The 25,656-nt window shown below is 42.5% G+C and overlaps 2 protein-coding genes across 2 annotated transcripts; one reads left to right on the forward strand and one right to left on the reverse strand.

Annotated features, from left to right (window-relative positions):
* The first annotated feature begins 4,174 nt into the window (after positions 1–4,174).
* Positions 4,175–10,536, forward strand: cct7 (chaperonin containing TCP1, subunit 7 (eta)). Its single transcript, XM_061030662.1, has 12 exons — positions 4,175–4,254; positions 6,350–6,433; positions 6,537–6,606; positions 6,698–6,804; positions 7,010–7,188; positions 7,345–7,516; positions 7,636–7,800; positions 7,928–8,116; positions 8,374–8,471; positions 8,587–8,719; positions 9,255–9,461; positions 9,580–10,536. Exons 1-12 carry the CDS (start codon positions 4,249–4,251, stop codon positions 9,808–9,810), a joined length of 1,641 nt encoding a protein of 546 aa, XP_060886645.1. The 5' UTR covers positions 4,175–4,248; the 3' UTR covers positions 9,811–10,536.
* On the reverse strand, positions 10,279–24,723 carry hspa12b (heat shock protein 12B). Its single transcript, XM_061030660.1, has 14 exons — positions 24,318–24,723; positions 23,437–23,500; positions 22,917–22,999; positions 21,831–21,955; positions 21,559–21,745; positions 21,080–21,184; positions 20,850–20,966; positions 19,475–19,652; positions 15,843–15,929; positions 14,189–14,293; positions 13,830–14,088; positions 13,588–13,691; positions 12,995–13,185; positions 10,279–12,899 (listed from the first exon to the last, which is right to left on the reverse strand). Exons 2-14 carry the CDS (start codon positions 23,480–23,482, stop codon positions 12,393–12,395), a joined length of 2,094 nt encoding a protein of 697 aa, XP_060886643.1. The 5' UTR covers positions 23,483–23,500; positions 24,318–24,723; the 3' UTR covers positions 10,279–12,392.
* Positions 24,724–25,656: the final 933 nt, after the last annotated feature.

Raw genomic sequence — 25,656 nt, forward strand, 5'->3', positions numbered from 1 at the left:
TTGTCGGCGTTCCTTTAAACATCTGGCTCATCCGGCATGTCCTCCAGAAAAGGTAATTTCAGCATGTGCGGCTCATTTGTCCAAACAAATGTTCTAAATTGAATCAGGCATTTTGGAATACAGTATCCTTTTTGTAACCAGTTCTTTCAAACTTCATTTTTCATCCTGTCTCTCCATGAAACGATATGACAGCTTTCTTAATCTTGATTCAATTGAAAGGTCAAAGGTGGCTGGTGTCCTCCCTGCGGACATCTTCCCCTTCCACGTGGCACTCACTCAGGTTGCCTTCTACATGATGCTGCCACTATTCTTTGTCAATCACTTTCTGTGGCAGAGTAGCACCGTGTTCACTGCGATATCGTTCCTGAACTTAACGGCAATTATCATGAAGCCCCTTCTCCAAAGTCTGGTGTGTGTGGAGAGCTACATGGCAGTGGTGCGACCCCTTGTCTACCTACGGTAAAAGCACACAAAAGGTTTACGTAATGAGACATTCACACATTTGAATTGAAGGGATGTTGATGTCACCTTCTGTTGGGCAAGTCCAGAAAAGAAGGGGTTAAAAAGCAAAAAATAAAATCAGGTTTACAGGCTGTGGTGTAAGTCGATTTTGATTGGCAAGACCGACAATAGTCAGTTAATGCCCGTCTTCAAAAACATGAATACTGAATGAATGAGGAAGAGTAAAAAAAAACAAAAAACAAGCATTTCAGTTTGACAGAAAGGTCTTTGAGAGTTTGTAAGTTTAAAGCTGGGATTGCGATAATAAATGGCTGGAATGACCCTTTATTGCACTTTTTGATTATGTTTATTGTCAGCATTCAATCCTTAAACATATGCATCGTCACTGGCACCTTGCTTGTTCATATTTCTGACCTCATACGGCCTCTGAAAAGGTAATCTGTAGTAAACATTTTTAATTCAATCTGACTTTCTCGTTGCTTTTCAGGTTTAAGGGGCATCCGTACAGATGTGGGTGTCTGGTCGCCATGTGGTGCATTAACATCCTCACTGCTGCGTTTATTATTTCATATCGCTCCTCCATCAAGGCGTGCGCCGTTTTCCTCCCTGTCGTGGCCATCGGCAGCTCCTGCAGCCTGTTTGTTCTCAAGAAATTAAAAAAAACTCCACCGGGGGACGAGAAGATGACGGCGCACGAGAAGGAAAAGAAACGCGGGGAGGAGGGAGTAGAGACTCACAAAAGCAGTCCAGTTGTGAGTGAGGAGGGAAAACGAGAGAGCAGCAGCTGTAAAGAAGGAGGGAAGGTGAAGAAAGTGAGGAGCGAGCCAAAGGTTAAAGGAGAGATGAATTCCATAAAGAAGAAAGCATTCATCACCATTGTTATCATCCAGGCTGTAATGGCACTCAACTACATCCCCTTCACTATCACCTTCATTATTGAAGGACGAGTTCTCGATCAAACCTTCAAGTGTCAGTATATGGCCGTATCTTTAGCAGCTGCAACCATCTGCAGCTACCTGCACCCTCTGCTCTATCTGCACAGGCTGCGCATGCTGCCATGTATGAGCTCTCAAAACACCTAGTTTAGCTTCTGTCATCAATGTGCCACATTCACATTATTATTTACAGACTGCAGCTTTATTACTTTGAGCAAAATCTGCAGTTCTAAAAAAAAAAAATAGCTTCTTTTACTTTTTGGAGGAAAATCCATTTTGAAAGAACTTCTCCAGCAGATTAAAGATGATGACGGGACAAACACAAACACAGGATGAAGGAGGGTTTATGGGTAATGTGGTTCTAAACTTGGTATTAAAATACACACACGTCCGTCATCATCTCCAGGGGAAAATCTTTGTTTCTAAAAACAAATGATGCAATGTTTCTCTTCAACCAGAAAAAAAGTTTGAAGTTCATTGAAAACTGTTTAAATTGCACATCATTTATTTTAGTTAATCATTAACACAAGAAGTAAAAATGCTTTTTTATTATACGTTCACACTGTTCTATAAGCCCTTTGATTTACTGTATGCATTAAACTGTATTCTCTCCTCCATATGACCTGTTATCTGTTCTATTTTCTGATATGTGACCTTATAGTTTGTATTATTACAGGGTGCACAGCATGAATATGTGACTTCAAACTGTATCTAATACAAAGAACAGTAAAATAATTAAGAATTGTTGGGTACGACAAAAAGAGCATTCATCATTCTGTGTTACCATTTGCAGGTTTTACTACATTTAGGCACATAAACATTTGTCCACAGTTTGAAATATTATTTTGTCTTTTGTGATCATAGTAGGCCAATGTTTTGTTTCCACAGCCGGTTTCTTATTGTTGGGCCAAACATTGGTTGTTTTTTTGTTTATCGTGTTGTGTTGGGTAAATAAAAGTCTATTGCATTATGATAATATAAATCTCCATTCTGTTTTTTTTTTGAGAGAAGGAGTCTTTATATTGGCTATAGCAATCAGTTAGCTCTGGTACATTCTGCATATAGTATCAGTGAAAGCAGGTATAAGACTGTTTGGAAATTAGAAGATGATGACCACGCTTCCTGGGTCCAATATCTAACAAAACATCTAAATATCTCAGCTGACTTGTTTTTCACACAAGGTTAAAGGAAAGTGGCAGATTGGGGGAAACTATTTGCTGATGCCACAACTAAGCTCCACAAAGTGCAGCTAAGTTTAAATGGTATCAAGACAGCAAAACATACCTCAAGACTTTCAATGCGACACAAAAAAAACATCAAAACAATATGATCTCATCTCCTTCAAATGCACGATACAGCTGTGCCAATTTACTTTAAAAAAAAAAAATGCAAATTAAAAAGCATACTGCTGTGTATTCTGTTTTGTTTGCATCACAGTATGCAAAGTCACAGACTGCATGCTCAATATGCCGTGTTAATGGGTCTGGAAAATGACGTCACACATGAAGGCTGTGAGGATAGCATTGCTTACCATGGAGCAACAAAATTGTCTTTCAGACAAAGTTTGCCTGATGTACTGTAACCTGATGCAAATTGACCGCTGATGGCAAAACATTTGTTTGCCAAATCAACCAACACCTCCACCTTTTTTTTAATGTGTCACTGTCAATATGCAGCAGGAGCTCGAGAGATAAATAGCTACAGTCAACGATGAATAGGATGGCTGCGGAAGAGGATTAGGGCCACACATAAAAAAAATACAGTTCTGACTTTAAACTCAGAATTCTGACTTTAAAGTCAGAACTACGGGTACCTGTAAGGACCAACTCCGGTGGAGGTGCAGGACTGACTGGAGCGTACTGGAGTGGGAAACAGCAGCAAAAACCGTGGCACAATTATAGTTTAATGATACTGTATTTGTGTTTTTTGAGTTGCAAGATGGTTTACCACCCAGGTGAAACTTTTGTGTAAACTATTATGGAATTGCTTAAACGAGTAGCCAACTTAATCTTTTTGCCACATTTACATTCAGTTCTTTAGTTGAATGTTGATGAAGCCCCTTATTCCATATAGGTAAAAAGAGATAGGGTAAATAAGGTTAAAAAAAAAAAACAGTGTTTTGACAATGTTACAAAGCATTATATTATCATTCATATTGGACACAAATGTAAGAAAGATATTAGTCCGCTGGCATTAATATTGAAGGAAGTGTGTGGACAATTATGAAATGCAAAATGATTAACGTTCAGTCCTGCACAGTGACTATCCACCGGAGTTGGTCCTTACAGGTACCCGTAGTTCTGACTTTAAACTCAGAATTCTGAGTTTAAAGTCAGAACTCTATTTTTTTTTTTTTTTTTATGTGTGGCCCTAATCCTCTTCCGTAGATGGCTGTGGTCACAAAAACAGGCTGAGTAATTAAGCTTTGTAAATTGTGTCAACATAAAAATTAAACAACAAATGAAAGGGGAAGTTAATCATATGAAATATAAAAAACAGGCATTATACTGTATCAATACATACACTATTTTTATTTTTATTTTTATGGTTTTTTTTTGCCCCCCGGGGACAAATAAAGTTTTTTGAATTGAATTGAATTGAATAAAGTAACTGTTAATAATGTTATAGTGAATTTCCTTTAATTTCTTCTTCGTTTGTCTTTGGTTGGTCAAAAGTAAAGACAATAAGTTTGTGTTTGATTTCAGAAAACGTGTAAAAAAAAAACCCCATATTTAATAGCGTTGACAAAAGCAGTCGATTGAGTTCTTGAACACCACCCCAAAGCGTCCTCATTTCGCAAAGCATTGTGGGATCGGATGCCGGTGGAAAGCTTCTCGAAGGAACTGCAAAGATGATGGTGAGTGAGTTAGCGTTTCTGCACCTAACGGATATCCATAATCCATGGCCATCCTTATTATTATCAACATGTATTCGCATCTGACTTACTCTCATTAAAGATTGTTGTCCTTTAATGGTCTTTAGAAGTAATTATTTTTTTGATTAAAGCTTTTAGATGGTTTAAAAGTGAGCGACACGGTGTTAGCATTGTAGCTCTACCCGGCGTCTATGGGCGTATACGATGCTAACTTGTTTATGCTGGAAGACAATGAACAAAGTAGCTTCATGTTTTTTAAATGTGTTACATGGTTTTAGTACATAATTGTCATTGTATATGATATGATATGATATCACACGTCTCTTTGTTAATGAGTTTATCATGAAGTCAGCTGCTTTCTGCTGTAAGCCTCTTTGTATGAGGAGCTCATCTGTGTAGGAAATGATGCTCAAATTACTGATTTCTGCAAAAAGCATCAACTGATTTACTCACCTGTTTGTCTGAATTGTCATAGTATTGACTGGCTGATAAAGGCTGATAAGAATATACATCATTAATCACGTGATTGGCAGATTTTGCTGTGTAATTGTTAGTACTAGTAATGGAGTAACTAAAAATAATATGTAGTTTTTGCAATGAGTTTTATCATTTTCAAAGCATGTAAAAGCACATTTACATTTAATCTTCCATATTTAATTTACAACTCTGTTTTTGCACATTTACTTTTAATCTTCCTATTTAAGACTAGTAATGTTTAGTTAAATCCTGGTTGTTTATATTCACATTCTTAGTTCTGATATATTTAGTGCTTATTTACTTTGTAGTTAACATTATATTATGTTTAGATTTGCTAACATTGTGTTTTTTACTCATATTGTGTGTTTGGACAACCTGCTGCTGTAACGCCACAATTTCCCAGTTTGGGATCAATAAAGTAATTCTATTTTATTCTAAACTGAGGTCCAGCGTTTGACAGATGCACACAGCTGCATGCATCACACCTCAGAGCTACAGTCCAATCAGCAGCCTGTTTCCTTTTCCTATTAGGGTCGTAACTTTTAATGGTTGATTACTATTTGATCGTGATCACTGAGAGACTTGTTGAGCATGAAAACACAAATATTCTTGATCAAATCTTTAAATAATATTCATTTTGTTTTCCAATTTTTTGACACGTGATTAATACGTACTGTTTGTTGAATTGAAAAACAATAACAGATCAACTGTTCATCCAAATGTGATGAGCTGTATCACTGATTGAAAAACACATCTAATTTTAAGCACAATAGCAATTTTACTTGTATGCACTTTTAACATTTACCTGACTTATTTTAAGGAATTGCTTTGTTTTCATCTTAAGATGAAGATAAGATATACTTTATTCATCCCAGCAGGGAAATGTAGGTGTTCCAGCAGCCAGCATACAAACACACAACACAACACATATATACAAACACACAACACATATATACATACAAACACACAACACAACACATATATACATACAAACACACAACACAACACATATATACATACAAACACACAACACATATATACATATATACATACAAACACACAACACATATATACATATATACATACAAACACACAACACATATATACATACAAACACACAACACATATATACATACAAACACACATCACATATATACATACAAACACACAACACATATATACATACAAACACACAACACATATATACATACAAACACACAACACATATATACATATATACATACAAACACACAACACATATATACATACAAACACACATCACATATATACATACAAACACATATATACATACATATCCCACCCATACAAAAAACATGAGACCACAATACATAGCCAGGGTAAAAAAAAAAAGTGGTATGGATGGTCCATGTGCATAAGTAGCTGTTACTCATAGATAACAGTAGCTAGCTCTGATAGATAAATAAAGAATTATTTTAAAAAGCAGTAAAGTGTGCAAATATACAGTTTGATATATGCAGCTCAGGCTAAAGTTTAAAACTTACTGATTTTCTTAAACTCTCTCCATTATATTGATAATCATCTCTCAACCACTACTTTTTATTTTTTCTTATCACTCCAGCCCACACCAGTTATCCTGCTGAAGGAGGGGACAGACTCTTCTCAGGGCATCCCCCAGCTCGTCAGTAACATCAATGCCTGCCAGGTGAGAAGAATTGTCTTTTTTTATATCTGGTGGTTTGTGTCTCAAGTATATATTTTACGCCTGTCTAAATATACCTTTTGTGATTTTTTTTCTTCTCCTATAGGTGATTGCCGAGGCTGTCAGGACCACCCTGGGGCCCAGGGGCATGGACAAGCTGATGGTGGATAGCAGAGGTGAGGAGAGAAGGGTGGAAATGTTTCAAATGAACAGAAACGGGGTGAGTTAACGCTTGGAATAACCGCGTGACTGATTTCTGTTTTCCAGGTAAAGCCACAATCTCCAACGATGGAGCCACCATCCTGAAGCTGCTGGATGTTGTCCACCCTGCAGCTAAGACCCTCGTAGACATTGCTCGCTCCCAGGACGCAGAGGTGAGAACTGTGTTTAGACTATTTAAGTTTCAATTCAGGTATCTGTGTTGGTTATTTTGGATCAAGGTTTGAATTCAGTTGATGTAGTTTATCTGTTAAAATCAGAAAACTACACAGATAAAATGTCAAATTGACGGCAGATCAGAGTTAGACGTCCACTATCGGAGCATCACAATCTGTTCTCTCTCCCCTGCATGTTTCTCAGGTTGGGGATGGTACCACCTCTGTCACTCTCTTGGCCGCTGAGTTCCTGAAGCAGCTTAAGTCGTACGTGGAGGAGGGCCTCCACCCTCAAACCATCATCAGAGCGTTCCGCACTGCCACCGGCCTCGCTGTCAACAAGATCAAGGAGATCTCTGTCCCTGTGAAGAAAGACGACAAGCAGTAAGTGCTCACTTTCATGGAAACCCTTTGTTCACAATGCAGCTACTCTGCAAGTTAGATTTGATCTGTTCGATGGAAAATATATCGATGTGGTTGAATAATACTGATCTAGTTATACAAACCTGAATGCCCTTGTCCATCACTCAATCCTCCCAGAGAGCAGAGGCAGCTGCTGGAGAAGTGTGCAGCAACAGCCCTGAACTCCAAGCTGATCGCCGGTCAGAAGGAGTTCTTCTCAAAGATGGTGGTGGATGCAGTCATGTCTCTGGACGAGCTGCTCTCCCTGAAGATGATTGGCATCAAGAAGGTCCAAGGAGGAGCTCTTGAGGTTTGTATCTTTTACTCCTTAAAAAAAAAAAGAATCTGCCTCTTTAATTGTCATATCCGTTTATAGGTCGGAGAAATTAAAACTATTGAAGTAAAACTTTCTGTATTTAAATTTCACAGGAATCTCAGTTGGTCTCCGGGGTGGCGTTTAAGAAGACCTTCTCTTACGCCGGTTTTGAGATGCAGCCCAAGCGCTACGAGAATCCAAAGATCGCGTTGCTCAATGTGGAGCTGGAGCTGAAGGCCGAGAAGGATAACGCCGAGGTCCGCGTGAAATCTGTGGAGGTAGGAAGACCAAAACAACTAAGAATGAGAATCAAGGACACCCTGGAAGTTTTGTTCTGAAAGGTGCATCTCAGTCTGGAGCCCATTACTTTATTTTTTTTAAAACCTTCTTTCCCCTCGTTTGCAGGACTACCAGGCGATTGTGGATGCAGAGTGGAACATCCTGTATGACAAACTGGAGAAGATCTATCAGTCTGGAGCCAAGGTGGTCCTGTCCAAGCTCCCCATCGGGGATGTGGCCACCCAGTTCTTTGCCGACAGGGACCTGTTCTGTGCTGGCAGGGTCCAGGAGGAGGATCTGAAGAGGACCATGATGGTAGGACGGACACTGAATACCTTACATTGCATTACACTCTTAATACCTCCAATTTGTTTTGAAATAAATGATGGAAGGAAAATATTGCTAGAAAAATTGTAAATTCTTTCTAGCTTGATATTCTCTCGAGTACTTCCTGCCTGTGCAAGGTTTTAGAGTTAAGTTGCCTTCCAATGGGCTTCTTGTTTGCGTGTTATGGAACTTTATTTCTTATGTTAGAATCGGCTTTGACTGATTGTTTGTAATGTGACCTCAAGGCATGCGGCGGCTCCATCCAGACCTCGGTGGGCGCCATGACAGACGACGTCCTGGGACAGTGCGAGCTCTTCGAAGAGGTGCAGGTCGGAGGGGAAAGGTAAGAAGGGGCCAGTTTCGTATATATCTTGTACCCCGGCTTCTCTTCTCAAGAGGGAAGCGTCTTCTCAGCGGCAGCCACAAAACCCACCCTGCCCCCCCCCCCGTCTCTGCAGGTACAACTTCTTCAAGGGCTGCCCGAAGGCGAAGACGTGCACCATCATCCTGAGGGGCGGAGCCGAACAGTTCACAGAGGAGACGGAGCGATCACTGCATGACGCCATCATGATCGTGCGCAGAGCCATCAAGGTCAGTCGACAAGCGGAGGCTATATGTGCCCACAAGTTTCCATCGCGAGTACAGACGCATGAAGAGGACACGTTAAGACACGTTACAAGTTGTCACAAGGTTTCATGAGTCTTAAAGGTCAGACACTTAATTTGTGCAAAATGATTTATTCAGGATGGTGTTAGATTTCAACGGTTGTCGCTGATATCACTTACATTTATCTCGTTTAACTTAAAGCAAGCAGCGAGGCTCGAGGTGTCGCTGTCATATTTTGTCGATCGCCTGGATGTTTAAGGAAACGTGAAGATTTCTGGCAGTACTGTACACGATGAAGTCTTAATATCTAGAGTTTGTGAGTCTGAAATGTAGATCTGCGGATGATGAGTCTGTTCAGAGAAGATCATTTTCACCCATGAAATATAATGATATTGACACATGTGGTTCATATCAGTGCAGTGTGACTTTCTACATTAACCTCTAGATCTCGCCTGAGTAGTTGAGTCTTTTTTTTTGTCAGCAACATCAAACGTTCTGACCCTGACTCTTTTTTTTGCAGAATGATTCCATTGTAGCGGGCGGAGGAGCTATTGAGATGGAGCTGTCCAAGTACCTGCGGGATTATTCCAGGACCATCCCTGGAAAACAGCAGCTGTTGATCGGCGCCTACGCCAAGGCCCTGGAGATCATCCCCAGACAGCTGTGCGACAACGCTGGCTTTGACGCCACCAACATCCTGAACAAACTGCGCGCCAAACACGCACAGGTAAGACATTAAACACTTTGTACATAACGTCCAAAAATACCTGAAAAGCCTCAGGTTTTATGCGGAAGAGGGAATCGTGTTAGCTTCGTCTTGACTCTTGTGTGTCATCCGGCTGCAGGGCGGCATGTGGTACGGCGTGGACATCAACAACGAAGACATCGCCGATAACTTCGCCAGCTGCGTCTGGGAGCCGGCCATCGTGCGGATAAACGCTCTGACCGCGGCGTCAGAGGCCGCCTGCCTCATCCTGTCTGTGGATGAGACGATCAGGAACCCGCGCAGCTCTATGGACGGGCCTCCAGGTGGCGCCGGCAGGGGCCGAGGCAGAGGGAGACCACACGCTCACTAAGAGGACGCAGGAACAAAAACCTTGTTTTATAGCGACATTAAAATCCAAATGCAGATGAAAGATTTGAGTCTCTGGGGCCGGTCGGGTTACATTCAAACATAGATGCAGATAAAGAACGCGTCTCATTTCACTCTGCGTGTTTGATCTGCACTTGGATTTTGAAGTTGAGATAAAATGAGGTGGTGTAGCTTGTCAGACAGAATTCAAATGGCAGGTTTTGTGAAACAAACAAAAAGGGGGGGAAAGGAGGATTTCATCTTGTTATTTCTAAACCAGTTCTTCTGACTTTGTTAAAGATGGCTGACAGGATTCATGTTTTCTACTTGTCATGTGTAGTTATTTTTTTTTTCGTACAGAAGCCTTCACTTAGTTTCACCTGCTGAACATTTCAAGCTCTGCATCTTTCTCTTTTTTAGCCATAATGTTTAAAAATGTTACTGGAAAACTTGTAGAATGAATTCAGTCCCCCCCCCCCCCCCCCCCCTCTTGGTTTTGAAACATACACACTCCTGTCCACCTCCTCAAAGGCAGCGTCTCCTCTGCTGACCTCAAGATCTCTTCCACAATGTCTAAACCTGTTTTGTTTATGTGTGGCAAATTGACGTGTGCCATGGAGAGGAAAGCACTGATGGGATGTGGAGCAGTTTTGATCCATTCACTTGTGTCATGCTGTGGGAAACTATTTATTGGACCATTCTTATCAATAAATTCACAGCTGAAATCATCCTGCTGACTCTTCATGTGTTTTTATTATAAAACATCTGGAGGAGAAGGAATGGATTGTTTTCTCCTTTTTTTCTATAAATCAGTGACGGATGTGCAGCTGCAAAAATGATGCATGGAAGGAAGTTCATTTTATTAATAACCACGTTGCCTTAGACGTACAGGTAGGGTGAAGGATGGATGGAGGTTGCATCATCTTGGATCCTGCCCAGGTTTTAAGAAAATACACATGAAAGAACTCGAGAGAAACTGACATGAGTATATTTTATAAACATATTGAATCAATGAAACAGACAGGAACAAACTATCCCAGCATACAAGTGTAAGTGCATTCTTTGTACTTACAGTTTGTGTCCAGAGGAGCTTTACTCAGCCTTTCTATTTGTTAATCTTTATATTCTAGAAAGCCTTTTTTTTCGACCGAGGGGGGGAAAAAAAAGCTTCACCCAAGGTTCATGTCATTCATTTTCAAAGATTTTCTCTGAATAGATGGCGTGACCTGTAACTAGTGTTGTAGTACAGACCACATTAATCGAGAACCAGAGTGCTCCGAGACAAGGCCAAGACATTAAGGGATCGAGACGAGATCAAGGCAAGACCATCATCTGGTGTGCGGCGGAGCGGGTGTGTCACTCACTAAGACCGTAACTACTGGAAGGTTGCTGACATACCCAGGGGATAAAAAAAAAAATCAAATTATCAATGAAGTGAAGTAATTTCTTCTTTTAGAAAGAGGCGTTTTCCTTCTAATCGTGAATAATGACGTGGACAAATAATAGCCTATCAGTGGTGGTCTGGTGGCCCAGTCTGCGACCGAGACAAGATCGAGAAAAAAATCCTTTCAATTCTGAGACGAGACCTTCAAAAGTGGTCTCGAGACCGGTTTGGAGTACTACGACACTACCTGTAATCATGGTGTGTAAATGGTGTGTAACTAAGTTATGAAGTGAAGCTCCATCTGCTGAGAAAACACTGCGAGCTTGTAAAAAGCCTTAAGAAAGGTCAGCACGTCGACCTTGAATACATGGAGGATCCAGTGAAGAGCCGGAGTTCTGTGAAACTCAGAATGCTCCATTTGAATTTCTCAACTCTGTTTGAGCTTGATTAGAAATGTGAAGGGGAAAAAAGTCAAACAGATGAAAGGCACCTCTTAGTTTGAAAAAGGAAAAAAAAAATCCTGCACTATTGAAAACCAATAATAAAGAACAATAACTGTCTCTCAGTAAAGGACCTTGGGTGTGTTTTGTTTAAACACTTAGTCTTATTGAAAGGAGAGAAATGAAGCTGCAGTCTTTAATATGGATAATGAAGAAGGATTGAAATGAGGTACGAGGACAGAACTTGTGAGATATTCCTGTTATTCACTATACGAGTGTCTTTATTTACAAATTATTATTGAGTGTCTCCACTCTAGGTAGCATAGTGTATTAAGTAGCGTCTCTCTAGGTGACGATCAGACAGTTCGGGATCTTTGCTGCAGGACGGATGTGTAGTCTTCCCCCAGCTCGTTTCAGCGTTCACAGAGTTCATTCGGTTTGTTCCTTGCATATTTTCTTGAGGGGAATTTGGCGGAAACATACATGTAGAGTGTGATACGACAGGTTAAGACTGAAGGCAGAGCACCCCGCCCCTTCAGAGATACTGGCTCCATTTTTAAGAAATGAAGAAGGACGCTTCAAAGTTCTTCTCTGGTTTACTTCTTCGAGTAATTACGAGGCACAAATGTCTGAATTTGAGTTTTTTCCAGTTCTTTTCAACGAGTGTCCCGCTTCCCAAAGTACCGCTTTTTCTTGAAATAATCAGCCCTAAAATCAATGATGTCCGTGTTTCCAATCCAAGTCTCCACTTCCTGCTCCTCCTTAGTTAGACAGGAAGTCTATGGAAGCCCGGACGGAGCGGTTAGACATGACGTCAACGGCTGTGACTTTGATCTCAGTGTCTCCGAACTGCATGGTCGCTCTGATCTCTCTTCTCTCAGGACCCGCCCCCCCTCCTCCTCCCCCTCCTCCTCCTCCTCCTCCTCCTGCCCCTCCCACTGCTCCCGGTAGCGGCAATGGTTCTGGCAGGTCCAAAGTGATCGTCCCGCACTTCCTGACCCCGGCGTCTGAGATGTACGTCACGTCGTCCGTGGCGCTGCAGTAGATGTTGATGATGATCTTCCGCTGGCCGAGGCGAGCGGGCGTGTAGCTGCGCCTCACCACCTCGCCGAGGGCCACCGACTGGTCGACGGCGACGAAGCGGTCCAGGATGTCGGTGCACCACTCGCGGCCGTCCTTGAGGAGGAGCTTGTCGGGGGGGTGGCGTCCCTCCACGAAGCGGTTCAAGACTCCAACGCCGTAAGTGAGGGGACATCGACGCACCCTGACCTGAGAGAGAGAGAGAGAGAGAGAGAGAGACAGAACTCAGTGGATCACATGTTTAAAGACAACACCGATTCTGACCGGCACTGCTGAACACTCACCACAGTGGGATCCAGCCCAAAGAGCACCGCGCCCTTCAGGATGGTCAGTCCGACGTCATGGGGGATTATAATGCGGCAGGTCCGCCCCAGAGCTTTCTGGACCGCTTTCTGCAGCATGGGCGACTCTGCAAAACCGCCGACGAGGAAAAGGAAACGCACCCCGCGCACCTCCGGCTTTGCCATCAGCTCCTCTGGAAGGGGATAGAAAAATTGTGAATCGTGTCACTTTGTTGCAGTGTATGTACACGTTGGTGTCTATGTGACCATTCAGGAGGAACATAAGGGAATAAAACATGATCTAGAAGACTTGGAAAGTAAGCCACTACGCCTTTCAGAATAGGATATCGTACTTATTTCAAACAGAGCCTGATCCATTTGTCTGCCTCCTGTCCTGAAAAACCCAAAACAAAAGCGTCCTTACGCTCAGTAAATGTTGCTTGTTGCTGTGCTCATGGTGGATTCCGGTCGGGTCAAATATTGTAACAGATAGTAAGGCACCTGCTCTTTTTGTAAAGTGTCTTTAGATGACATTTGTAATGCTACACAAATAAAGACCGGTTGATTGAGTAATGCATTCTTTGTGTGTTTCTCACCGATGTGTTTCACAATGTTGTTGATGGTGGGCTGGAAGAGCTCATTCATAGCTTCTTGTGTTAGCCGCAGCATTCCCTGAGACGACCACTTCACGATGTTCATACTGACACACACACACAGAGGAGAGAGTCACAAACACACTCAATCAATTTATTTTTACACAAAAATGTCAGCAAATTTCTCACACACTATAAAACCCTCTCTGTGAATACATGCTCTGTACCCCCGAGCCCTTTCTTACTTGCTCCTCCTGAGGGCGGCCTCCACGCTCTGCCCCCTGTGTCTCTTGTAGAAGTCGATGAAAGAGAAGGGCAGGGAGATGTTGAGGGCGTTGGCCCTGCCCGGTGCCGCCGTCCGTTTCCTCGCCTCGAACGCGATGGTGAGGTCCACCCAGGCCGCCGGACGCTTCGCCTTAAAGCTCTGCACGAAGTCCTCGCCAAAGATCTGGCACAGCATGGCTTCAAAGGCCAGATCTACTCCAACAGCACCATGCGGTCCACCTGGTAAAAAAAAAAAAAAACAACAAAACATCTTTACATGCTGTAAAAAATGTGGTTGTAACTTAATTTGTGTTTTTTATGAAATTGTGAAAGTTTGTACCTGAAGCTTTGTAGAGCTCTTTGAGGGTTCCCTGTGGCTGCTCGATCTGATGGACTGTCAGGTCGACTGTTCCTCCTCCGCAGTCAGCGACGACATATCTGTCACCTACGCAGAGAATGGACGAACACACATTTGCAAAAAAAAAAAAAAAACAACAACATGCTAATCGGGTAGATTCCAGGGCCGGGAACTTTTCCTCAACTCGTAGAAGGATATCATGAATGATAATGCGTCTTCATTTTTGTTGGCATGTCTAGATTTCATGTTTCCTGTGCTTGCGTGTGTGCGTGTGTGTGTGTGTGTGTGTGTGCGTATGTGTGTGTGTTTCCCCTAAAACTCTTCAACCAGTCGACCCTCAAACATAAACAACCCCAGGCATCTGTGATTGCAGTGCTGCCCCTCGGAGTGTTTTGCATGCACGTTTATGATATCTTAAGTGATAAGAGCTGGTTTTAGCTCAGTTACACTGAGTCAGAGTAAACGTTGTAAGAGTTGTAAGACACAGATAGAGTGCTAGCAGTAAAAAAACAGGAACATTGGGTAAGGATAAGAGAAGAAAAATGAGGATAAAAATTGGCATCTGTTCCTTCGGTTTATTTACAGTGCTGAGGCAGAGAGTCCCATGGGCTGGGTCCTTCCTGTGTGCGTAAGTGTGTGTGCGTGTGTGTGTGTGTGTGTGTGTGTGTGTGTGTGTGTGTGTGTGTGTGTGTGTGTGTGTGTGTGTGTGTGTGTGTGTGTGTGTGTGTGTGTGTGTGTGTGTGTGTGTGTGGGAGCTGAAAGGGTCAGCAGGGACGCGTGGCTCCTGAGATTGCTGTCATGGCTCAACAGAAAGAAAGGGCTGTGGTGTCAAAAACACAGAACTGGTGGGTGGGATTTATGGCCCCTTTGTGAGATTTCATCATCATCATCATCATCATCAGGTACAAATTCACACGGTGGGTTGTGGATTTTGTGTGGAAAAAAAAACAACAAAAATTTGTCATGTATTCATGTTTATCACGCCAAGAAGGACCTTTTTTTTTTTTTTTTTTTAAAGCCTAATGTGCGCTATACAGGGTGAGAGCTCCAAACTGCTCTTACCAGCTTCTCTGTTCAGTTTGATTTAAGTGTCTAACCCGCGTAAAGATTCATGCTCAACAGGAACCTTGATGAGCTCAGAATTGGCAGAGGTCACGTCTAATGTGAGAGTTCATTCTTGACCTTGGATACTTAGATCAAAGTCGAATCTTTTCCTGAGCCTCTGACGATGATGACATTTTTTGGGCAAATCTGTCCACTGCAGAAAACGGGGAATTTTTACTAAAACAGGCTGAAACCAAACTTTGGACAAAAAAAACATGGAGCAAAGCCCAAAGTGCTTTTTTAAGACATCAATTTAAAGATGAGGTGCAGACAGTCTAGATGTAGGCCTGTTGGTGATAAAAACAAGAACCAAGCTGATCTGATAAAAAAGAATGTTGAGTGTAGGAGGAAAATAAAAATGTGAGAGTTGGTCAAAGGTACAAAGTAGTCTACATTTGTCTGCTTCTATTAGTAAGCCTGCTGGGGTTAAAAGTCAAAGTCATCAATATCTTCCACATGTGGGGTCTGTCTGTCTCTCTCTCTCTCTCACACACACACACACATGCACACACTGACACATGCACAATCTTACCAGTCTGTAGCTCTGACCAAAACTCTCCGGTTCCACTCTCCACCAGGAAGGTCCTGCTGTGTCTGGATCGCCTCAGCTGCTCCCTCGCTGCAACAAACACACACAAGTACAGATCAATCATCTTCTTCTTTTTTCCACCTTTGATTTTAGGTATGGTCTCTGCTGCACTCTCACATCTTTAAATAGGGGGTTAAAAGATAAGGGTTATATTTTATAATAAGGGTAGATTTAACCAGGGTTTCTACAATTCTTTCAGCAGATGCTTTTTTTCCAAAGTGACATACTGCACATCAGAGAGTAAGGACAACACAAGATGGGATCTAGAGAGGAGGAAACAACGTCAGTAAGTGCCTTAAGTCTGATTGGACACACAGGTCCTGACAGAACAAAAACACAGCTAAAGGAAAACAAGAATCAGATGTATATTCATAATGGAGAAAAACAGGACTTCAAATGAATATCAGTGTTGCTCTGTGTCTCAAGCTGGATGTTGATGCAACTGTCGACTAACATGTCTCCAAATCAACTTAATAAGTGTCAGAGTTTTGTTAAAAAGTCATAGCTCTCAAGTGGAACCAAAAATGAACCGATACAGGATAGACTTTTATTTTGATAGGTGTTGCTACTGTAACAGCAGAAATTGTGCAGTGTACCTTTAAGACACACTGCGTTGCTAAAGTTACTAGAGAAGAGACGTTATTTCTCTCCTTGAAGTTAGTTTGAGCGGCGATTCTGCCGCGGCTGGACGCCTGTAACCGAGCTTCTACTTTCCTTTTGCCGCTCAACGCGACAGTGACGCGAGGGTTCGTGCATGCGCGACAGAATATGTGTAGTTTGTAATTAAAACGACGAGCGCTGTGGAAACCCCAGACACGAGTGGTTGTGCACTTCAGTCAAACTTTACTGTCTCCAATGCTCTCCAAAAAAAAACATGAACCAAGAGTGAGAGAGTGAGTGATGTAGCTGTTGCCGTCAGTTGAAGGCTTTTGGTTTTACTGTTATATCTGAGCTTCAGTTTGTTTTGTGGTCTTTAATAAACGACCTCAGGAGCAAAGATTTGAGAATCCCAAGGGCCCATGTAGTGAGTGTTCTGCCCCCCCCCCCTTACAGCCCTGCCCCTCCCCCTTTCATAGCCAAAATTCAACACAAATTTTCATGAACTATTTCCTGCCAGGGCCCCAGCAGTCATTAGCATCGCTCACCACCTACCACAGCTTTTGCCCTAATTCAAACATTTGGTCGCTCTCTGTAAACACATTTCAGGGTCAGACACTTAAGCTGCTCTTTTTTTCACTAATGCACAATGCAAACTGGCTGAAGCAAAAACATAAACATCCTCACTTTCAACCACATTAAGACGAATGTTTTTAATTTGTGCTATATGTGAGGTCGCAAACTTTACCGACTCAATCTTTCTGAAAACAAGAAAAACATACCAAGACGATGGGGGGGGGGCGAAATGTTTTTGCACGACAGAAGCAATTTGTTGGAAATAAAAGAATGCTCTCCAATTTCAACTCTCTCTCTCTCTTTGGTGTCGAACATGAAAATGGCCTGACTGGCAGGTTAAGGGGATGGACGGAGGCCAAGGAAAACACAACTCCCTCAAACACAGCTGACAGAAAATTCACAATACGTGTCAGCCAGTTTAACAAAGCAGAAACACTCACATGCGAGTGAGACCTCGACTGCAGAATGGCGTCGAGATAACTCATAAAAGAAAGAGCCAAAGAAAATGTAAAAGAAACCGTTGTATTTCTGTGTCAATATTTTCATAAAACAACCTCTCGGTCCTGATGATGTGAGAGAGAGAGAGAGAGAGAGAGTGATTGTTTGACATTATAACCTAAAGTGTTTCTCGTCGGTCGCTCGTCCAAATGTCTTCAAAGTTGAATTGTCTTCTAGGGCTTGATGACACGCACTTTAATGTGTGTGCATGTTTGTTAGAGAGTGTGGCTTTGTGCGGGGAAGTCTGGAAACCATTTACAAACGATCTGAGACAGCAGAAAAGAAAATATATGTGTTTGTCTTTGAGTGTGTGTGTGAGTGTGTGTGTGTGTGTGTGTGTGTGTGTGTGTGTGTGTGTGAGTGTGTTAATGACTCCCCTGCGATATCTTTGGATTCAAAATGAGGTGGAAAAAAAAATCTAAAGATAGTAAAAACTTTACCACGATGCCAAGTGTGTGTGTGTGCGTGTGTTTTAGAGTAACTGAAAATACTTCATGCGTGTTTGTGTTCTGTGTGCGGAGTCCTTGCAAACTGTTCAACCTGGTGAAAGAAAGTAAGAGCGAGAACAAACGCTTGAGAGAACAGGGGGTGGGGGGGTGGGAGGGGATAAATGAATGTAAGTGAAGGAGAGGGAGAATGACAAGCCAGGAGGGGGTGAGATCATAGTCTCACTGCACCTTGTTCCAATTACAATATCCTGTGTTTAGTGTGTGTGTGTGTGTGTGTGTGTGCGATGTATATGTAGGACTGTGCAGGAGATTTTGGACAGCGTGTTCGTTCGTTGGATTATGCTCCAGTCTGCCCTTTTTTTCTTCCCAGCCCTAACGTTGCTCTTTGTTCCTTTAGCTGCACTTCAGTAGGATTTTCTTGTGGTTGTTCCACACACAAATGTTTTCAATGCAGCTTTGAATTAGAGGAGTTTACTTTACTTTTTTTTTTCTTTTTTCATGTTGCAGGATCTGGAAGCATTTTTTTCCCCACATGTAACTTTCCATTTAAAAGTAGAAACTATTCAATATTTTTAGACCAACAAGTGGGAATCATCAAAGAGCTGCAGTTCCCCTTCAGCTCTGTGGAGTCATTAAGTATCTTTAAGGCTGTCTGGCCCTGTATTTTTTACTTTTGTGCTCCCTCCTTTAAGTGTCATTTTCAGGCTGACTCAAGGCTCCAATTTTCTGCAAAAAGCGAATCAAATCTTAATAACGTCCCAATTGCAAAATCGAAGATACAGACTGTAGCATCGAATGACAAAAACACGAGTTTGCTGCAAATGCTTCTTTGTATCTTCTGGACGAGCTCTTTGCTTACATTTGAGCCGAATCCACGTTGTTAGGCCATGATCATTTAGTGTTTGCATATTGTGGCACTTCCCAAAACGTTCTGAATGTAATGCAAATTAGACCCTCAGATGTATAGACAAATTGTTTCCCAACCTAATAATCTGCACAGATTTTCAGTATTCATCCAAGAATTGACCCAGGTGCTGACTATTCACCACTTTCAAGAAGTGAATACAGAATGGGGATTTTTTTATATCAAGAAACTTAGCACCTTTAGCATCTAGCATCCCCCAGAACACACAAACTTACAAATATACACAACTGCAAAGTCATCAGGAAAAAACCACAAACATTATCCAAGGACAGATCAGACCTCTCAGTACTCTCTCTTTCTTTTGCAACACATTCACACATACTGACACACATGGACGCACACACGCACAGTTTATTCTTTGCACAACCCACAATCCCCCAGTGAAGTCAAGCCACAACATTTCCAGGAACATGCTGTGGTACTGTGGTTTCATACTTACGCTAATGGAAAATCCAACAAGAAGACACACACACACAAAAAAATACACATGCACGCATACACTTGACACACGTACGCTCTCTTTTCACTACCTTGTCTGAAGCTGGAGTCAAAGGGCCTGGATCCATCCAGATCGAGGCCGTTTGTGAAAGGCTGCAAGCTCAGGTCAATCACCTGGTGGAGGCGGAGCTTGCGGCAGTAAATGGACGCAGCTTCGGGTTCCAGAGCGATGAGGAGCTGCTCGGGACAGTCTGAAGACACCAGACCAGCCTGGAGGAGAAACAAATACAAGCAGAATTGTATTTTCCTGCAACTATTTAATTGTGTTAAGACACTTTAGAGATTGAACATTGAACGTTTAGATATCATTTCTTTGTGAAGAAGAAGAATTTCTTAAGACTCCATTCTGATTTATTAGAAGTTGGTGGTAGGCTTCAAGAAATGTATTGGGAGTAAAGTTGGAGTGGATGGAATGATTTATGTGAGTGTGTGCATTTGAGTGTGTGTGTGTGTGTGTTTGGGTGTGGGTGTGTAGGGCGGGGGTCTGGACACCACTTCCTGTGTTTGTACGCCGGTCTCCCTCATTGTTCACTTCTCTATGACATCATCACCATCAGGAAGTACACACACCCCGACAGCCTCAAACTGGGAGCCAACGCAGGGTGTGTGTGTGTGTGTGTGTGTGTGTGTGTGTATGTCAATGAGCATGTGAAAGTGTGCATGCTATAGACTTTTTATGTCGGTAACCTGGCGAGTAAAGGGCAGAGAGATAATGCTTTATGAATCAATCTGCGTGTGCGCGCGTTTGTCGGGAGTAATAACCTTAAAAATGTGAAAGCGTGACAACAAGACCAAAAGAGCGTGACATTCAAAGTTAAAGGTTGTGCAGACACACTCACACACAAACACCCTCAGAGGTAGGTCCAGTTCTTATTGATGTGTACTGAGATAGTTTACCCCCTGCATTCCTATTCATGTACTCACACTTCCTACAAGTAGCTGCAACACGTACACAGTGAAGGAGAGAGTGTGTTGATGGAGATACACACAAGAGAGTGAATGTGTGTGTGTGTGTGTGTGTGTGTGTGTGTGTGTGTGTGTGTGATCTTCTATAAGAAAATGAACCTGTCATTTTTTATTTTGCAACACCTTCATTCTGTCATCTCTCCTCATTCTTTGTATTGTTCTTGCTCTTTCAATCAATGTTACACACACACACACACACACACACACACACACACACACACACACACACACACACACACACACACACACACACACACACACACACACACACACACACACACACACACACAAACTGGGTCTGTTGTTGTGTCTGTTCATATGTGTGTTTTTCGTGACTCTTCTGACCGAAATAGACTGATTTTGATTTTTTTTGTGTGTGTGTGTGTGTGTGTGTGTGTGTGTGTGTGCGTGTGTGCGTGCGTGTGTGTGTTCCCGCCCTACCAGGTATGCAGCCTCTCTCATGAACTGTTTGGCAGGTTGTCTCCACACAGCTGGGACGGTGATTACCCATCTGATCTCGTCTCCCTCCAGCACCGACGACGACTGGTCCTTCACCTCCTAAAACAGAACCGATGGAACACTCTGACAAACACTGAACGCATCATGCAAATACAATACGACAAACACAAGCACGATTTTAAAGTGGCACAAGGTGAGATCGAAAAGTGTACCTTTAGAGCATGTTCCCTGAAGAAGTGCAGGGCGTGAACGAACACCTCAATGGCCCTGATCCTTCGACCATTGACCGCCTCCAGCTCCGTCTCCATGGTGAGGTCCTGCAGAAAACACAGGCACGACTACTCAAACGCTGCTGCAAGAACAATGCTAGAAACATAGAAGTTTATCTTCAGAACTTTAGCATTGCACTTTCATAAAGTGGAGAGACTAACAAATATTGACAAAAATATGTATATGCAAAGTTAAAACATCAGATGCGAGTATATCCAGATGTTTTAATCCCTTTCGCAATTCAAGCTTCCAAAACAGTAGATCCTTTGGTCACAAATCCCACAATGCAATTCTGTGGTGTTTTCAGTAAGGCCTTACTTGCAAGAAAGCCTTGGCGATAACCCTGATCACATCATCGAGACATCATTAGACTTCATATTTGTCTATGCCAAACCAACAGATAATTTCAGATCCGTCTTACACTTGTGCTGTGGATCTTCATCTTGAACTTATCAAAGTAGAGCCAGTGCCGGGCCTCCTCCGGATCCAGGTCGTGGTAGAAGTCCCGGGCCGCGAACCCAAAACTGTGGAATCTCAAATCCGGGGTCAGCAGGAGACACGTAGGGCTCTTTTGATTTGCCACCCCGGGGTCACCACCCTCCCAGCGCCTGCATGGAGCGGAGGAAACAGATGTCAAGGATAGAAAACAACCCGGAAAAAGAAAATGATTCCTAGAAACACACAGACTCTTACTTCATCATGTGTATGGCCTCTGAGTCCTGTGTGAAGCTGAAAGCATAGCCGCTTGAAGTGGTCCCAAAGTCGATGGCTACGACAACAGAGAACGGACAGGCCATCCTCGGTCTGACCTCCACCCTCTGAGAGGACGAGAGAATGAAGGAGGGCGGGAGTTTTTTGTTTTTTTGTGTGTTGTAGTTTAAACTGGTACAATATTTACTGTTAGGACGTAACGACTCCCGGACGCTAGAAGTCTCAGAAGGCGAAGGCCAACCTGGAAGACCCTCACCACCCCTCTACATGCTGAGTTTAGACTTCTGCCGACAGGGAGGAGGTTCACCGATGTTAGGAGGGCCAGATCAACCATATCTGAGGACCTTTGTCCCATCAGACGTTGGGTTTCTAAATTTACTCTGGACTGTTGTTCTTTGTGTCTCTTATCTCACTCACGTCCATTATGATGAGATCCATGGGAGTTATGTTATATATGTATGTATTTATGTCTTTGTGCTGGTTTTTTTTTTTTAAATGTGTATTGCCTGTATGTTGCTAACCAAATTGCCCCTGAGGGACAATAAAGATCTTCCAATCCAATCTGTTTTCTGCTTAGGGAAATAGTCGCACGCTGACCTACTTAAGAAAGTTTGCTTGAAAAACGTAAGTTGTTATCACGAGCATGTTCGCATTAGCAAAGGCGCTAATCCTGACTATTATGTAGTCCTGGAAACGAACATCAAGTGGAACTTCAACAATAACCAGATCATTTTATGATAAATATTACAATATCAGGTCGGCTTGTTATTTAGAAACACTTTTCAAATGAAACCCTCTTCACTTTTTTTTTGTTTTTTCTCTCCTCCACTGTTGGAATTCATGTGTTCATATCTCTTAAACACAGACTGTAGTAGTTATTGGGTACTTATTCTAAGCCTGTACTTCAGTTTGAACCGTCAGTGTGTTATCAAAAGCCACTAATGAGAGCGAGGAGTGGATGTGGGTTAACAGGTTGTGTTTAAGAGCTCTATATAAAGAAAATAAATAGTGAGAGGAAAGGGTGTGTAGGGGTGTCCGTGGTTAATGTGTGTGTGTGTGTTCACATACCGGTGAGGGTGATGGTGTGAGTGGTGTGATGCTGCAGTCATTTCTCGCTGTGGCCGGCGATGAAGGGGTCGATAAATTGTCACCTGGAAAGAAAAAGTAATGCTTTCTAGACGTTGTTACAGATTCGACCGATCAGATTTCTAGAAGAATGAAGAAAAAAATAATAAAAAATAAAGTGTGTAAGCAATCAGCAGTCACTGGGAAACCCTTATCACAAGGACAGAGCCGTCGTTGCCTTGTCACACATTATGCACAGACAGAAAACACCTCATTTGGGAGCCGGGTCACAAACACATTTTAAACCTGAGGCTTTTTCGAGAACGTTTGAATATTTGAGATGAGCGGGAATGACTGGAATGTCACGCTGGAATCTGATGTGAATAATATCCCCAAGTGGGAGAGGAACATGGAAAGGTCAGCGCGTTGTTCAGGCTCCAGAAGATAAGGGGGAAGTGAGTCATCATGAGCGCGTTACCATGGTAATGAAGCATGTGTATACAAACGGCATACATGTTCTTACCGGGTATCTGCAAGCTGCTGGCGTCTGGCTGCACCACGTCAGCCATCTTTACAGGAGCCAGTGTCTGCAGAGAAGCACAACGAAAACCACCATGATGCATTTAGAATAATTCAGGTGATGAACATATTGATGATGAAAGAGCTGTGAGATGAACGCGCTTAAGAAACTAAAGGTGAGTGCAATGACAAAAAGACGTGTGTGTGTGTGTGTGTGTGTGTGTGTGTGTGTGTGTGTGTGTGCATGTCCTTTCTTTTGCATGCATCTGCATTCAACATCTGTATGTATTCATTGATGCCCGTGCCCGAAACATTTGAACACAATGTTTGCATCATTGCTTTTTGATGATAAATCCAGATAGAAAACGCCACATCTCCCCCGGCTCAGTCTCCCTTTCAAATACTTTTTTTTTTCTCTTCTGCTTTCTTAACCCTTCGTTTCTTGATGCTCGGAGTAAAGCGATTCACAATGCCCTCGCCCCTCACGTCTTCTCTTTTCTCCCTCTTTCTCAAGACTCCCAGTGGATATCTCGCTGGGGATCACCACAACAGGCAACCCCACCTCCGCAGAGTTCTTACATTCAGGGCTGACGGTGCAACGCGCTGCACTTTTATGCACCATTTACAATAGAACTCTCACTTTGAAAACATGTCGAGATAAGCCATCTCTGGGTGATTTACTGGAAAGGCAGGCTTTTCTTTTCTTTTTAGCTTGCAGATTTTAATGCAAAAATAGCCCAAACAAATGTATCATGCATTATCCTAACTCATAAGTCTGCAGTCAATAAAAGTTTTCTTTGGGTTATATTTGATCTCTGCTTGCTTTTAAAACCAGCCAAACACAAATTAAAGTTATGCTATTCTATTTTCTTTGTGTTAACTTACCTCTCTGTGTGCTGTAGCAGGACTATGCTCTCGAACTTGTTTGCCTCTCCAAGAGTATTCCCAAAACTCTGGATCACAGCAGTCCGACGTTTGGAATCTGCCTCCAACACATGGAGAGGGAGGTGGACAGAGGGAAGCACCGGAGGAAAGAGGATGCTTTTGTAGAAATCCGTTGTAATAAAAAAAAAAAGACTTCCCAGGTGACTTTCAGAGAGATGACCTCAAATTTGGAATCCCCGACTCGTGAACGCTCACAAGAGACATGAAAACAAGCTGCAGCAACCTCTCCTTCTTTTTTCCACTGCCGTCCCCGGTGAGGTTCTGAGTTGGATTTATACTCAAGTCTCTCTGCAGCTGAGCTCACTGCCTCCTGTGCTCTGGAAAAGAATGTCAGAAAGTAGTGGTGACACACACACACACACACACACACACACACACACACACACACACACACACATACAGACACACAGACCAGATGCAGGAGTGGGAGGGCTGTGACAGCACATGCGGGGGGAATGCTGGGGGATTTACCTCACTGGCAAATTGCTGTGTGTGTGTGTGTGTGTGTGTGTGTGTGTGTGTGTGTGTGTGTGTGTGTGTGTGTGTGTGTGTGTGTGTGTGTGTGTGTGTGTGTGTAGACTGAGGGTGGAGTATTCCTGAGCAGGCAGTGTATCGTAGTTAAGTCATCTTGACCAATCTCTCCCCTCCCACTCCCCTCTATATATAATCCCCCTGTTTAATTGTCACTTCCTGTCATCCTCTTTTTGTTTCCTCACGCCATCACTTTCTCTTATTTCTTGTCTTTCTTACACTATCGAGACTTGACACTTTAAATAAACATCTGTCTCATAAGAAAGCTGCGTAAGAGATGAATGAGTCCATCAGGAAATTGCAAGCAAACTCATGCATACTGTTTAAATGGCACGACTGCACTGGGAACGATTTGAAAACATTGCAAACGCTTTTGTGCAATTTGGACAATGTGCAATAGTCTGCCTGCAAATTCACACACACACACACACACAGGACTTCTTCGATCGTTTCCATGGTATCGAAACAGGTATGAATATTCTTTCATTATTACTAGAATCGTTTTGAACTTTTAAAATACGTATCATACATTCTTTAACTAGCAATGATGCATCTTTAAAAACTCTATTTTAGTTTGAATTGAACAATAACAATGCATCCATGGATTTATTATATGTTTCTTTTGGGCGTCTGAATCACTTTGAATCATGGAGGAGGTTTGTACTATTCTTTTTTTTTATTATCAGAGGTAAGAAAAATCAGCCCACCAGATTTATTTTTTCAACCAATTTGAGTTTTTCTATGACTT

Source organism: Labrus mixtus, chromosome 23 (assembly GCF_963584025.1).
Source record: "Labrus mixtus chromosome 23, fLabMix1.1, whole genome shotgun sequence".
NCBI classification, from domain to species: domain Eukaryota; kingdom Metazoa; phylum Chordata; class Actinopteri; order Labriformes; family Labridae; genus Labrus; species Labrus mixtus.

Excerpts from the sequence above, each read along its gene's own strand:
- cct7 (XM_061030662.1), top strand. Across the intron at positions 6,607-6,697 it reads GCTGATGGTGGATAGCAGAG|GTAAAGCCACAATCTCCAAC; the intron begins GTGAGGAGAGAA and ends TCTGTTTTCCAG. Across the intron at positions 7,189-7,344 it reads GTGAAGAAAGACGACAAGCA|AGAGCAGAGGCAGCTGCTGG; the intron begins GTAAGTGCTCAC and ends CAATCCTCCCAG.
- hspa12b (XM_061030660.1), bottom strand. The coding sequence starts at position 23,482 with ATGGCTGACGTGGTGCAGCCAGACGCCAGCAGCTTGCAGATACCCG. Across the intron at positions 23,000-23,436 it reads CAGCAGCTTGCAGATACCCG|GTGACAATTTATCGACCCCT; the intron begins GTAAGAACATGT and ends TTTTCTTTCCAG. Across the intron at positions 13,692-13,829 it reads GCCGCCCTCAGGAGGAGCAA|TATGAACATCGTGAAGTGGT; the intron begins GTAAGAAAGGGC and ends TGTGTGTGTCAG.